Source organism: Kogia breviceps, chromosome 12, assembly GCF_026419965.1.
Source record: "Kogia breviceps isolate mKogBre1 chromosome 12, mKogBre1 haplotype 1, whole genome shotgun sequence".
In the NCBI taxonomy this organism is placed as follows: domain Eukaryota; kingdom Metazoa; phylum Chordata; class Mammalia; order Artiodactyla; family Physeteridae; genus Kogia; species Kogia breviceps.
Genome location: NC_081321.1, coordinates 35,289,235 through 35,306,170, shown reverse-complemented (window position 1 = coordinate 35,306,170; position 16,936 = coordinate 35,289,235). Strand labels below are relative to the sequence as shown.

Genomic DNA, 16,936 nt, shown 5'->3' with positions numbered 1-16,936 from the left:
TGTGGTACACCGTGTCATGTCAGTCTTTCAGGACTATCTCCAGAGCTCAAAAGAAGAAAAGGCTCTCCTGGCTTCCCCAATCCCACCCAGCTTAGGTTTACTTAGAGACAGTTATGAACAGAATAATGGCATTCAAAAACAAAATCACTTTTTCCAATAGACCTTTTGTTAATCCATTTCTATCAATTATGCTTAGATGTAAGAAAACAAAAACAAAAAAATCACACTTTTTTTTCTTTCTAAAGATTATTACTGTCAATGCTGTTCTGGTGGGCACCCTGTTTTACATATAATATGGATATGCAATAAATACTTACTAGAATCTTAGAATGGAATGTATATATTTATGAAACTTCTACTGGAAACAATAGGTTAAAAAGAAAATGAAGCCTTGATAAAGAAAATGAAGACTTGATAAGGAAAATACCAATCATTTTTTCATTTAACCAAATTTCTTGCTTCTTTCTAGTGGTGTAAATAAAAAGGAAAATTGGTCTATATTTCTTTATAGATGAAGGTTTCACAGATGCTCCTTTTAAAGTTAGGACTAGTTTCCTTTCTATTTGTGTGAAGATATTTTTAAGGCAGTGCTTTTTTGTTGCTTCCTTTTTATACTTACAACCCAAAAATCAATGGAAAGAACAAGGTCAGTTTCTGTGCCTGAAGGCTGCTTTCATCTCCAAGACCCTGAGACTCAGAATTATGAAGAAAATAGGAAACAGGTGGGAACTAGATTTTTAAAAAGATCCAATTCACACAATCTTCTCATGTGGAATAAAAAAGACTGAAATAAGCTCCTAGTTTTGTTTTGTTTTTTCCAAAGTCCCTACATTGAGAAACGTATAAATGAACAAAGAAAAACTGTCAAATTTCCTTCATATTTCAGTTTACTTTCTTGTCAGTGGACAAAACTTTGTTTTTGCAGAAGGGAATAAATGAGAAGGTAGGGGGAAAAGATCATAAAAGCGAAAAAAGCATCTCATAGTCAGAAACTAAGTAAAAACCTCTTCTGTAGTAAACAATTCTCCTTTGTCATGGGAAGGAGAAGGGCATGCAAATTTGTTTGTTTTAAGAGAAAGAGTTTTTGCTTTCCTTCATTGTTGTTCTTGTTTAACCCCTGAAGACTGTCCATCTGCAGTATACGTCTCATCTCTCTGATAGGACTTTTGTGGATTCCCTGCAAGATTCATAGCTGTGAAGGTCTGAGTATAAATGTCCATCAAATAAATTGAGTATTCGGTAAACACTGTGCTCCCTCCCTCCTCACCTCCCTCTATGCCCTCCCTCCCCCTCCCTTTGCCCTTGTTCATCTGCTTTCCTTATAGCAAGGGGAAGTTGACTGTTGGCCCCTGCCTTGCCCAGAGGTGGAGTGTGAATTCAGTGTCCTCCCAGAGAATGAGTGCTGCCCGCGCTGTGTCACCGACCCTTGCCAGGCTGACACCATCCGTAATGACATCACCAAAACTTGCCTGGATGAGATGAATGTGGTTCGCTTCACTGGGTCCTCTTGGATCAAACATGGCACTGAGTGTACTCTCTGCCAGTGCAAGGTAAAGCCCATTCATTATTCAAGTAGGGAGCACTTGGCCAGCTGCACCCAGGATTCACAGATACTAATGTGCTTAACCTGGCCAATGGGAAGCATCTTCTTTCCTATTTACTGTTCAAACAGAGATGAGAGGAGGGCCACTCGGCTAAATTAGTGCCAGGGCTGACTGTCCTGTGCATCCTCTAATGCATATTCAGGGAGAAGGAGGTGCTTGGTCAGAAACCAGAATAATGGGTTAACTAATATCACCAGAACAGAAAGAACCTACGTAAATTGCCCTAAAGCATCTAGCTGTACACATCTTAAAAAAAAAATAGTACAACACCAAACTTCATGTTTATTTCATGATAGAAGACAATATTATTTTATTGATTTTTATCTGGTCCTTTTATGAGATAAGATATATCAACAAAGTGAACATATTACGTTTTCCAAAGTGAAAATCAATGTGGCAAAAATGGGCATATTTCTTGGTTTGTGGTGGTGAGTTACATTGAGTTGAAAAATTTAAGATCTGTTGTTTACCATATTTTATTCCTACGGCTGGAGAAAAATCATTATAAAGATTTTTCTTTTTATTCTCATGGGAAAATAGAGCATTGTGCCTTTTACTTCACTGAGAATAGAAATACTGGTAATGTAGACAGAGTATATAGAATTCACAGATGGTGACAAAGTTGAAAGCATTCTACTTTGATTATTGTTCCTACAAACATTTGATTTCATGGTCATTGTACTTCATAGTCAAAATTTTAGAATCAACACTAGAACTAAGTAAATAATCTGGAAAGCTTAACAACAAAAAAAGCAAAGTTGTCAGATTTTTCCCACCATAGCACAGCCAAATATCTATAACTGCTCTGGTTCTTTAAGTGAGCATTTCCATTTAAAATTTTTTTTTCAATAGAGCAATTTCATTCAGATTCATGTAGTACAAATTTCTTACTAGAGTGGCTTGATGTAACAAGACAAAGAAATGTGAAATGCTTTAAGTTTTGAGATGCTATTATTATCTATTTCAAACCAAAATTTCTAGCTCTTTCAATTAATGCAATATGTCAATCAAGCACAGCTTTTTGGGGGAACATTTAATGCAGTTTTCTAAAAGTGCATTAGCACATTTGGAAGTTACTTTTACTACTAAAAGTTACTAATAATGTATATGCAGTGCTGCTTTAATATACATTTTTTAAAATAGACCTTTATTGGAATATAATTGCTTCACAATACTGTGTTAGTTTCTGTTGTATACCAAAGTGAATCAGCCACATGCATACATATGTCCCCATATCCCCTCCCTCTTGAGCCTCCCTCCCATCCTCCCTATATACATTTGATATGAGTACATTTGAGTACATTTAATGGTGCATTATCTAGAAACTTCAGCATTAATGACCAATAGGGAAATACTTTCTGACATTTAATTACCAAATAGAGTTGAGTCTTTCTACACTCCTAATCTAACTGTTAGATTATCGTTCTGAGCAATGACAACAAGTACATATACCAGGTGATAGAATGTAAAACACCAGATACAGCTCAGACAGATACTTCCAACAAGAAAGATGCATTCAGTAATAGGCAGAAAAACATTAGAGTGTTTTCTGGGGAAAAGAGTGTGAATGAGCTTGTCATTCACCACCTTTCAAACAACTACTAGGATTTTTTGGCTCATGGTAGAAATATAGTCCAGGAAGTGTATTTTGACATTAAATTAATTTCTTGTCAGATAAGTGCCGACTCTCAGAGGTTACTATGTGATGCCATTTCCCTCTTCCCTTCTTATTGAGTTATAAGAATATCCTCAATGTTACCAAATGAATCCCTAATACTCATCTTATTATGTTTATTTTGTGCTATTTTAAAAATGAAACTTATGCCAAACAGGCTTGAGAGATTTCATTGGAGGTGAGCATCCTTTACAATTTGGTGCTTTCAGAGCACCGTTTTCGCTTATCATCTCCCCATCCTACCGCTTCTGAGTTGTTTTAGTCAATAAATACAAATTATGTGGGGTATTGTTCCAGAACCAGGGTAGAATGATAAGCAAAACTGGGTACAGTCGTTCCTGGAAATATTTGCCTAGCAGCTTCTAGAGCTCTGCTGTCCAGTACAGTAGCCAGTCACCACACATGGCTATTAAATTCATTGAAATTAAGTTAAAAATCCAATCCTCAGTCACACAGCTACATTTTAAATGCTCACACGTGCTAGTGGCTATCGTATTAGATAGCAAATATAGAGAACCTTTCTATCATCGCAGAATATTGTATTGGAAAGCACTGGCCTAGAGGTGAAGAATGTGGCATCTGGAATCAGGCTACCAGGATCGAAAGCCTGGTCAACCTCACCAGCAATGTCACCTCAAGGGATATTTATTAATCTCTCTGTGGCTCCATTTTTCTCATCTAAAAATGGGAATAATAATATTACTTACCTAGGAATAATTATAGTACCTACTTGAGAAAGTTGCTATAAGAATTAAGTGAGAAGATCCATACAAAGTTTCCTACACATTTCATGTGCATTCAGAGTAAGCGCTCAATAAAGGCTGACTATTATTATTGTACGTAGTGGAGTATAGAAACATTAATTAAGTCATGAAACAGATAAAGACAACATTACACACCCTGATGGATGCTCTAAAGGAAAGTTGCACTGTGCTAAGAGGCTGTACAATGCATGAACCAGTTTTACTTCCTGAGGAATTAAGAGTTAGCTGGGAAAAATAGACTTAAGTGTTTCCCTTCCCTTTTTAAAGTCTTCAAATGCAATTTGCTTAGCTTAAAAAAAAATGTTTCCTCCACTCAGAAGTTGAATTCTTGCCTCAAAAAAGAATTACTAATTTTGTTTTTCCTAAATCTAATAGAGACTACACACCCTTATGATGGGTCAAAGAGCTTTCAGGCAATTATGTTTTGAGCTCCAGATGATAGAGAGGGATGTGCCCAGTTGAGAAATAAAGAGGGAGGAGGTATTAGAGAGTCATTCCCTTTAATAAATTATCACTGAGTGGGACACTTGGGAAATTGGAAACCAGAGGGCCACTTTTAACTCCTGGGGAGACTCTAGATGTAATACTGAGATAATTGAGATATGGAAAAAAATAGTTTTACGAGGATGCAGCTGCTAACTTTCTAAATGTTGCCTTCATCTATTAGAAACCATACACTTAAAGTTTGGAAAGTGGACATCTGTGCTAAAATTAGAATAGATAACTAAATCTATCTATGGAAAGAAATACCCCATAAATGAACAATATTATAATGAATACTTTAATATATGATCAGGAGAGCTTCACAAATCAAAAGAGGAAGAAAGGATTATTCTATAAATACTGGAATGACTGGACAGCAGTTTGAAGGATGTAAGTTGTCTATACTATTATATTATGTATCACAAAACAAATTCCATGAGGAAAAAATGCTAGATATTAAAAATAAAGCAAAGATAAGTAATCAAATATTTATCAAAATTCTTGAAGGAAGATGGCTTTTCTAATTTAAAAGTGATAAAATCTGGGCTTCCCTGGGGGCGCAGTGGTTGAGAGTCCTCCTGCCGATGCAGGGGACACGGGTTCGTGCCCCGGTCCGGGAAGATCCCACATGCCGCGGAGCGGCTGGGCCCGTGAGCCATGGCCGCTGAACCTGCGCGTCCGGAGCCTGTGCTCCGCAACGGGAGAGGCCACAACAGTGAGAGGCCCGCGTACCGCAAAAAAAAAAAAAAAAAAAAAAAAAAGTGTTAAAATCTACCTCAAAGAAAATTTAGAGCTTCTATAGATAAACAAAATTAGCAAAATAGAAGATCACAACTAGAAACAAGAAAAATATTTTCAACAGATAAGATTTCTTTATTAGATTAAATATATATGAAAATTAATTTAAAAATACTTATTTCCCCATAAATAAATAAAGGATGAATAAACAATTCACTAAAGAATACAGCTATCAAAAAAGAGGAAATCAATAGGATTTGAGAAGATGGTGGAGGAGTAAGATGTGGAGATCACCGTCCTCCCCACAAATACATCAGAAATACATCTACACATGGAACTGCTCCTATAGAACACCTACTGAACGCTGGCAGAAGACCTCAGACCTCCCAAAAGGCAAGAAACTCCCCCAAGTACCTGGGTAGGGCAAAAGAAAAAAAGAAAAAACGGAGACAAAAGAATAGGGACGGGACCTGCACTAGTAGGAGGGAGCTGTGAAGGAGGAAATGTTTCCACACACTAGAAGCCCCTTCACAGGCAGAGACTGCGGGTGGCGGAAAGGGGGAAGCTTCGGAGCCACGGAGGAGAGCTCAGTAACAGGGTGCGGAGGGCAAAGCGGAAAGATTCTCGCACAGAGGATCGGTGCCGACTGGCACTCACCAGCCCGAGAGGCTTGTCTGCTCACCCGCCGAGGTGGGCGGGGTCTGGGAGCTGAGGCTCAGGCTTCGGTCGGATCACAGGGAGAGGACTGGCAGCGTGAACACAGCCTGAAGGTGTTAGTGCACCACGGCTGGCCGGGAGGGAGTCCGGGAAAAGTCTGGAGCTGCCGAAGAGGCAAGAGACTTTTTCTTGCCTCTTTGTTTCCTGGTGCACGAGGAGAGAGGATTAAGAGCGCTGCTTAAAGGAGCTCCAGAGGCGAGTGCGAGCCGCGGCTACCTGCGTGGATCCCAAAGACGGGCATGAGACGCTAAGGCTGCTGCTGCCGCCACCAAGAACCCTGTGTGCGAGTACAGGTCACTCTCCACACCTCCCCTCCCAGGAGCCTGTGCAGCCCACCACTGCCAGGGTCCCGGGATCCAGGGACAACTTCCCCGGGAGAAAGCACGGCGCGCCTCAGGCTGGGACAACGTCACGCTGGCCTCTGCCACTGCAGTCTCACCCCGCACTCCGTGCCCCTCCCTCTCCCCTGCCTGAGTGAGAGTGCCCGAATCAGCTGCTCCTTTAACCCCGTCCTGTCTGAGCGAAGTACAGATGCCCTCAGGCTACCTACACTCAGAGACGGGGCCAAATCCAAAGCTGAACCCTGGGAGGTGTACAAACAAAGAAGAGAAAGGGAACTCTCCCCCAGCAGCCTCAGGAGTAGTGGATTAAAGCTAAATCTCAACTTGATGTACCAGGCATCTGTGGAATACCTGAATAGACAACGAATCATCCCAAATTGAGGAGGTGGACTTTGGGAGCAAGACAGATTATTTTTTCCCCTTTTCCTCTTTTTGTGAGTGTATATGTGTATGCTTCTGTGTGAGATTTTGTCTGTATAGCTTTGCTTTCACCATTTGTCCTAGGGTTCTGTCTTTCCTTTTTTTTTCCTTTTACTTTTTAAAATTTTTTTCTTAATATTTATTTTAATAAGTTTATTTTATCTTACTTTATTTTATTTTATCCTCTTTCTTTCTTTCTATTTTTTTCTCCCTTTTATTCTGAGCTGTGTGGAGGACAACCTCTTGGTGCTCCAGCCAGGCGTCAGGGCTGTGCCACTGAGGTGGGAGAGCCAACTTCAGGACACTGGTCCACAAGAGACCTCCCAGCTGCATGTAATATCAAATGGCAAAAATCTCCCAGAGATCTACATCTCAACATCAAGACCCAGCTCCACCCAACGACCAGCAAGCTACAGTGCTGGACACCCTATGCCAAACAACTAGCAAGATAGGAACACAACCCCACCCATTAGCAGAGAGGCTGCCTAAAATCATAATAAGGCCACAGACACCCCAAAACACACCACCAGACGTGGACCTGCCCACCAGAAAGACAAGATCTAGCCTCATCCACCAGAACACAGGCACTAGTCCCCCAAACCAGGAAACCTACTCAACCCACTGAACCAAACTTAGCCACTGGGGGGACAGCCACCAAAAACAGCGGGAGCTACGAACCTGCAGCCTGCAAAAAGGAGACCCCAAACACAGTAAGATAAGCAAAATGAGAAGACAGAAAAACACACAGCAGATGAAGGAGCAAGATAAAAACCCACCAGACCTAACAAATGAAGAGGAAATAGGCAGTCTACCTGAAAAAGAATTCAGAATAATAATAGTAAAGATGATCCAAAATCTTGGAAATACAATAGAGAAAATTCAAGAAACATTTAACAAGGACCTAGAAGAACTAAAGAGTAAACAAGCAATGATGAACAACAAAATAAGTGAAATTAAAAATACTCTAGAATGGATCAATAGCGGAATAACTGAGGTGGAAGAACGGATAAGTGACCTGGAAGATAAAATACTGGAAATAACTACTGCAGAGCAGAATAAAGAAAAAAGAATGAAAAGAACTGAGGACACTCTCAGAGACCTCTGGGACAACATTAAATGCACCAACATTCGAATTATAGGGGTCCCAGACGAAGAAGAGAAAAAGAAAGGGACTGAGAAAATATTTGAAGAAATTATAGTTGAAAACTTCCCTAATATGGGAAAGGAAATAGTTAATCAAGTCTAGGAAGCACGGAGAGTCCCATAGAGGATAAGCAAAGGAGAAACACGCCAAGACACATATTAATCAAACTATCAAAAATTAAATACAAAGAAAGCATATTAAAAGCAGCAAGGGAGAAACAACAAATAACACACAAGGGAATCCCCATAAGGTTAACAGCCGATCTTTCAGCAAAAACTCTGCAAGCCAGAAGGGAGTGGCAGGACATATTCAAAGTGATGAAGGAGAAAAATCTACAACCAAGATTACTCTACCCAGCAAGGATCTCATTCAGATTTGATGGAGAAATTAAAACCTTTACAGAAAAGCAAAAGCTGAGAGAGTTCAGCACCACCAAACCAGCTTTACAACAAGTGCTAAAGGAACTTCTCTAGTCAAGAAACACAAGAGAAGGAAAAGACCTACAATAACAAACCCAAAACAATTAACTAAATGGTAATAGAAACATGCATATCGATAATTACCTTAAATGTAAATGGATTAAATGCTCTCACCAAAAGACACAGACTGGCTAAATGGATACAAAAACAAGAGTCATATATATGCTGTCTACAAGAGACCCACTTCAGAGCTAGGGACACATACAGACTGAAAGTGAGGGGGTGGAAAAAGATATTCCATGCAAATGGAAATCAGAAGAAAGCTGGAGTAGCAATTCTCATATCAGACAAAATAGACTTTAAAATAAAAACTATTACAAAAGACAAAGAAGGACACTATACAATAATCAATGGATCGATCCAAGAAGAAGATATAACAGTTGTAAATATTTATGCACTCAACATAGGAGCACCTCAATACATAAGGCAAAACTAACAGCCTGAAAAGGGGAAATTGACAGTAACACAATCATAGTAGGGGAGTTTAACACCCCACTTTCACCAATGGACAGATCATCCAAAATGAAAATAAATAAGGAAACACAAGCTTTAAAAGATACATTAAACAAGATGGACTTAATTGATATTTAGAGGACATTCCATCCAAAAACAACAGAATACACATTTTTCTCAAATGCTCATGGAACATTCTCCAGGATAGGTCATGTCTTGGGTCACAAATCTAGCCTTGGTAAATTTAAGAAAATTGAAATAGTATCAAGTATCTTTTCTGACAACAACACTATGAGACTAGATATCAATTACAGGAAAAGATCTGTAAAAAATACAAACACATGGAGGATAAACAATACACTACTTAATAACGAAGTGATCACTGAAGAAATCAAAGAGGAAATCAAAAAATACCTAGAAACAAATAACAATGGAGACACGACGACCCAAAACCTATGGGATGCAACAAAAGCGGTTCTAAGAGGGAAGTTTATAGCAATACAATCATACCTTAAGAAACAGGAAACATCTCAAATAAAGAAAGTAACCTTGCACCTAAAGAAATTAGAGAAAGAAGAACAAAAAGAACCTCAAAGTTAGCAGAAGCATAGAAATCATAAAGATCAGACCAGAAATAAATGAAAAAGAAATGAAGGAAATGATAACAAAGAGCAATAAAACTAAAAGGTGGTTCTTTGAGAAGATAAACAAAATTGATAAAGCATTAGCCAGACTCATCAAGAAAAAAAGGGAGAAGACGCAAATCAATAGAATTAGAAATGAAAAAGGAGAAGTAACAACTGACACTGCAGAAATACAAAAGATTATGAAAGATTACACAAGCAACTCTATACCAATAAAATGGACAACCTGGAAGAAATGGACAAATTCTTAGAAATGCACAACCTGCAGAGACTGAACCAGGAAGAAAGAGAAAATATGAACAGGCCAATCACAAGCACTGAAATTGAAAATGTGATTAAAAACCTTCCAACAAACAAAAGCCCAGGACCAGATGGCTTCACAGGTGAATTTTATCAAACATTTAGAGAAGAGCCCACACCCATCCTTCTCAAACTCTTCCAAAATATAGCAGAGGGAGGGACACTCCCAAACTCATTCTGTGAGGCCACCATCACCCTGTTAACAAAACCAGACAAAGACGTCACAAAGAAAACTACAGGCTAATATCACTGATGAACATAAATGCAAAAATCCTCAACAAAATACTAGAAAACAGAATCCAACAGCACATTAAAAGGATCATACACCATGATCAACTGGGGTTTATTCCAGGAATGCAAGGATTCTTCAATATATGCAAATCAATCAACACGATACACCATATTAACAAATTGAAGGAGAAAAAGCATATGATCATCTCAGTAGGTGCAGAGAAAGCTTTCAACAAAATTCAACACCCATTTATGATAGAAACCCAGCAGAAAGTAGGCATAGAGGGAACTTTCATCAACATAATAAAGGCCATATATGAAAAACCCATAGCCAACATCGTCCTCAATGGTGAAAAACTGAAACCATTTCCAAAAAGATCAGGAACAAGACTGGTTGCCCACTCTAACCACTCTTATTCAACATAGTTTTGGAAGTTTTAGCCACAGCAATCAGAGAAGAAAAAGAAGTAAAAGGAATCCAAATCAGAAAAGAAGAAGTAAAGCTGTCACTGTTTGCAGATGACATGATACTATACATAGAGAACACTAAGGATGCTACCAGAAACCTACTAGAGCTAATCAATGAATTTGGTAAGGTAGCAGGATACAAAATTAGTGCACTGAAATCTTTGGCATTCTTATACACCAATGATGAAAAATCTGAAAGTGAAGTTAAGAAAACACTCCCATTTACCACTATAACAAAAAGAATAATATATCTAGGAATAAACCTACCTAAGGAGACAAACGACCTGTATGCAGAAAATTATAAGACACTGATGAAAGAAATTAAAGATGATACAAATAGATGGAGAGATATACCATGTTCTTGGATTGGAAGAATCAACATTGTAAAAATGACTTTACTACCCAAAGCAATCTACAGATTCAATGCAATCCCTATCAAACTACCACTGGCATTTTTTACAGAACTAGAACAAAAAATTTCACAATTTGTATGGAAACACAAAAGACCCCGAATAGCCAAAGCAATCTTGAGAACGAAAAATGGAACTGGAGGAATCAGGCTCCCTGACTTTAGATGCTACTACAAGGCCACAGTAATCAAGACAGTATGGTACTGGCACAAAAACAGAAATATAGATCAATGGAACAGGATAGAAATCCCAGAGATAAACCCACACACATATGGTCACCTTATCTTTGATAAAGGAGGGAAGGATATACAGTGGAGAAAAGACAGCCTCTTCAATAAGTGGTGCTGGGAAAACTGGACAGGTACATGTAAATGTATGAAATTAGAACACTCTCTAACACCATACACAAAAATAAACTCAAAATGGATTAAAGACCTAAATGTAAGGCCAGACACTATCAAACTCTTAGAGGAAAACATAGGCAGAACACTGTATGACAGAAATCACAGCAAGATCCTTTTTGACCCATCTCCTAGAGAAATGGAAATAAAAACAAAAATAAGTAAATGGGACCTAATGAAACTTAAAAGCTTTTGCACAGCAAAGGATACCGTAAACGAGACCAAAAGACATCCCTCTGAATGGGAGAAAATATTTGCAAATGAAGCAACTGACAAAGGATTAGTATCCAAAATTTATAAGCAATTCATGCAGCTCAATAACAAAAAAAACAAACAACCCAATCCAAAAATGGGGAGAAGACCTAAATAGACATTTCTCCAAAGAATATATACAGATTGCCAACAAACACATGAAAGAATGATCAACATCATTAAACATTAGAGAAATGCAAATGAAAATTACAATGAGATATCATCTCACACCTTTCAGAATGGCCATCATCAAAAAATCTAGAAAAAATAAATGCTGGAAATGGTGTCGAGAAAAGGGAACACTCTTGCACTGTTGGTGGGAATGTAAATTGATACAGCCACTGTGGAGAACATTATGGAGGTTCCTTAAAAAACTACAAATAGAACTACCATATGACCCAGCAATATCACTACTGGGCATATACCCTCTGAAAATCATAATTCAAAAAGAGTCATGTATCAAAATGTTAATTGCAGCTCTATTTACAATAGCCAGGACATGGAAGCAACCTAAGTGTCCATCAACAGATGACTGGATAAAGAAGATGTGGCACATATATGCAATGGAATATTACTCAGCCATAAAAAGAAATGAAATTGAGTTATTTGTAGTGAGGTGGATGGACCTGGAGTCTGTCATACAGAGTGAAGTAAGTCAGAAAGAGAAAAACAAATACCATATGCTAACACATATATATGGAATCTAGGGGGAAAAAATAAGGTTATGAAGAACCCAGGGGTAAGATGGGAGTAAAGACACAGACCTACTAGAGCATGGATGTGAGGATATGGGGAGGGGGAAGGGTAAGCTGTGACGAAGTGAGAGAGTGGCATGGACATATATACACTACCAAACGTAAAATAGATAGCTAGTGGGAAGTAGCCACATAGTGCAGCGAGATCAGCTAGGTGGTTTGTGACCACCTAGGGGGTGGGATTGTGAGGGTGGGAGGGAGGGAGATGCAAGAGGGAAGTGATATGGGAACATATGTATATGTGTAACTGATTAACTTTGTTATAAAGCGGAAACTAACACACCATTGTGAAGCAATTATACTCCAATAAAGATGTTAAAAATAAAAGAAACAAAATAAACATAGACTATGTGTCATGTAATACTGAAAAAAAAGAGGAAATCAGTGTTTTAAATAATTGACACTTAAATATAAACTAACATAATGAATTATTATTTTCACATACTACGGTAAAAAAATATTTCACAATAATTTCCAATGCTGACAGAGGTGTACTGGAATTGTAATTCTTATGCAATGTTAGTGACATTGAAAAATACATGTCAAGAACCACACATACATCTCCTTGCCCACTCCCCATCCCCACAGAAATATCCAGAAGATCCTACTAATTCTGGGTCTGAGAATCCAACCTAAAGAAATAATCTACAAAAAAAAAAAAAAAAAGAAAAAAAAAAAAAAGAAATAATCTAAAATATGGACCAAACTCTATTCATCGTAATATTAACCTCAACATTAATTGGCACGCAGAATCAAGGAAGAAATAAAAATATCCAACAAAGGAAAAATGGGTTAAATAAATTATGGTAACTCTGTAACATATAACAGTATATCATAATTATATAATATGTAATTATATGATTGCATTATTCAATTATTCATGTACTAACAATGCTTATAATAAAAATTAAAATAAAAATACTATGTGTGATTACATATGCACTTTGATTACAAGAAGGTTGAAAATAAAGGAATATGAAGTGAATTCTATTAGGACATACTAAAATATTGATAATAGTGGGATTTTAAATTATTAATTTTTATATAGTTTATTTATAGCCACATATTATATATGAATATATAATTACATATATTTATTATATCTCTAGTATAATTTATATACATATTAATTAATATATTAATACCATATAGTGATTGATAAGTAAATAATAAATATATTAAATTTAAATAAGAGTAAAATATATTATGCATTATATATATCATATATAAACATTTTACTGAAAGCTAAAAGTCAGCTGTCTTCTAATCTTAATGTTATACAGTTTACCATGCAAAGAGTGATGATGACTTCTTTACCAATAAATATAGCCAGAAATAACAAGGTGTTAAGGAAACTTACTGTGTTACTACATAAAAATAGATTTTATAATTAGTTATGACAGTAGGTGGTTACTATTCCTAGCAACCTAAGTTTCAGTGGGTCACCTTTTATTCTAGTTTTTATCAAGGTAATGTTTGTTAAGGTGAAATGCATAGTTATTTTGTATATAATTTTATAAGCTTGATGAATCAAAATACAGAATATTTCCAACAATCCAGCAAGTACCTTTTTGTCCCCTTCCAGACAATACCTACGTCTCATAGGAAACCTCAGTTTTATTTCATTATAGTAAATTTATTTAACTATTTAAAAATTTCATATAAATGGATCACACAGTATGTATTCTTTTATATCTAATGGTGAATTGACCAGTTTATCATATGTAATGTCCCTCCTTATCTCTAGCAAGGCTTCTAGATTTGAAGTCAATTTTGACTGGTACTTTTTTTTTTTTAATTTTCATTTATTTATTTAGTTGCACCGGGTCTTAGTTGCAGCCGGCGGGCTCCTTAATTGTGGCTTCACAGCTCCTTAGTTGCAAAACGTGGGCTCCTTAGTTGTGGCAGGCGGGCTCCTTAGTTGTGGAATGCAAACTCTTAGTTGCAGCATGCATGTGGGATCTAGTTCCTTCACCAGGGATCAAACCCAGGCCCCCTGCATTGGGATCATGGAGCTTTATCCACTGCACCACCAGGAAAGTCCATTGTCTGGTACTTTTATAGCCATACAGTATATTGTTTTGATTCATCCACTTTCAACCTATCTGTGGTTTTATATTTAAAGTGCATTTTTTATAGATGATGTATAAATAGTTCTTACTTTTTTATCCAGTGTGTGGCAATCTCTGTCTTTTAATTGAAATGTTAGTCTATTTACATTTAATATTGTTTTTGACGTTGGTGGATTTGGGGCCACCATTTTGCCATTTGTTTTCTACTTGTTCCATCTACTTTTTAATAGATGGAATCATTAAGATTGCATCATCATAAATATGATTCTTAATCATCTACTCCTTTTTGTTTGTTAATATTTTTTATATTATTCAATTTTACTTGTTCTTTTGAATTCTTAACTATAACTCTTTTTATGATTGTTTTAGTAGTTGGTATAGGAGTTGTAACATATATCATTCATTTATTACAGTATAGTAAGATTTAATATTATACTAATTCATATAAAATGTAACAACTTTGGAATAATATAATCCCATTCCCCTAACCTTTGCACTATAATAATCATATATTTATAACTATGTATTCTATAAACTCTAAAAATCTGTATTACTATCAATATATATATGTATATTTTTTTTGTGGTATGCGGGCCTCTCACCGTTGTGGCCTCTCCCGTTGTGGAGCATAGGCTCCTGATGCGCAGGCTCGGTGGCCATGGCTCACAGGCCCAGCCGCTCCACGGCATGTGGGATCTTCCTGGACGGGGGCACAAACCCGTGTCCCCTGCATCAGCAGGCAGACTTTGAACCACTGCACCACCAGGGAAGCCCAATATTTTTGCTTTAATAAGTCAAATATCTTTGAAGCAAATTAATAGAAGAAAATATGCTATATTTTAAATTTTATATTTATTTTATATTTATATTTATCCACATATTTACCATTTCTTGTGCTCTTCATTTTTTCTCACACATGTTAATCTCCATCTAGTGTTATTTCCCTTTATCTTGAATAACTTCCTTTAGCATTTTCCATATTGCAGATATACTGGCCACAAATTCTCTCAACTTACATTTATTTGAAAATGTCTTTATTTTTGAAGGATATTTAACTAAATATAGAATTCAGGATTGACAGATTTGTCCCAGCACTTTAAAGGTGGTACTCTACTGTTTTCTAGTTTCTATTATTTCTGATGAGGATTCAGCTATCATTTGTACTTTTGTTCCCTTATATGTAATATGTCTTTTTTTTCTCTGTCTCCTTTCATGATTCTTTCTTTATCTTTGGTTTTTAGAATTTTGACTATGATGCACTTAAGTATGATTTTTTTTTGTCCTCTTTGGTGTTTGCTGGGCTTTTTGAGTATCTAAGTAGATTTTTTTCACCAAATTTGAGAAAAATTTGGCCATTGTTTCTTTGGATATTTGGTTTGCCACATTATTTCCCCCCTATTCTTCTGGGACTCCAATTACACATGTGTTATATGGTTTAATATTATCCTGAAGGTCACTGAGGTTCTATTTTTATTTCAGTCTTTTTCTCTTTTTTTTAAAGATTGGATAATTTCTATTTTTTAAAATTTATTGACGATTTCTTCTGCCATCTCTAATCTGCTGTTAAACCCATCCAATGAATTTTTCATTTTGAATATTGCACTTTTCAGTTCCAGAATTTTTATTTAATTCTATTTATAGTTTCATTTCTCTGCTGTAACTTACCATGTTTTATCATGCATTATGACCATCTTTTTTTTACATCTTTGTACATATTAGTAATAGCTACTTTCTAGTCTTTACCATCTGGATTAACTTTGAGTCATTTCTATTCACTAGTTTTTCTCTTGGTGAGGAGTCACTTTTTTCTGTTTTTCTTCGCATGTCTAGTAATGTTTATGGTTTACTGGATATTGTGGGTAATACATAGTACAGACCCTACATTCTATTAGCTTCTTCTGAAGACTATTTTTGTTCTAGCAGATTGCAAATTACTGGCCAGTCATCTTGCAGTTGGAAAGGCTGGGCTTTACATTGGTTAGGTGGGTCTATTCCAGGTGTACCCTTAGTTTTAGGGTGAATCGCTTAATCTTGAGACATCATTTGCTTCCTAATCATGGCCCTTTTGGGCTTTCAATGGAAAGCCTGAATTTTTTATCAGTCCCTTCTAACTTGGCAGGACATAGATTTTAAACACACAGTGAACAGCATCTGAAATATCTGCTCAAATCTTTCAGACTTCAAGCTGTGACTCTCTGATTGTCTGTTTAGAGTCTCCTCTGCAATTCAAAGACCTGCCACAGATTTGAGGGGAGTTGACATGCTGATTCACTCCCTCCTTTCTAGAAATTTCCTCCTGAATTTTCAGCCACTCTGGCAGCCCAACAGAGCCCTAAATGTTGTCCTCTGACATGTGGGCCCTATCAGATTGTGGCTTTCTGCTTGAGTTATAGTTATCGTAAGCGTCACAGACTAGGGCGTGCCCTAAGGGAAAATGCCAAATAAAAATGAATCTCAGACAGTACATCTTCCTTCTTTTAAAGATTGAAACTCCTCCATTGTCTACCTGCTTTTAATCACTCTCCATTGCTTTAAATAGTTTTTATATTTTGTCCAAACTTTATAGTTATCCATAGGAGGGATAG

General features: G+C 36.8%; 1 protein-coding gene across 4 annotated transcripts in view; it reads left to right on the top strand.

The window, feature by feature from the left end:
* Positions 1-16,936, top strand: part of NELL2 (neural EGFL like 2) — a 443,340-nt gene that overhangs the window by 423,910 nt on the left and 2,494 nt on the right. For all 4 annotated transcript variants that reach the window (XM_067009131.1, XM_067009130.1, XM_059081587.2 and 1 more), the window contains exon 20: positions 1,326-1,550. In XM_067009131.1, the coding sequence (XP_066865232.1) occupies positions 1,326-1,550 (225 nt within the window). The remainder of the gene's footprint in view (positions 1-1,325; positions 1,551-16,936) is intronic.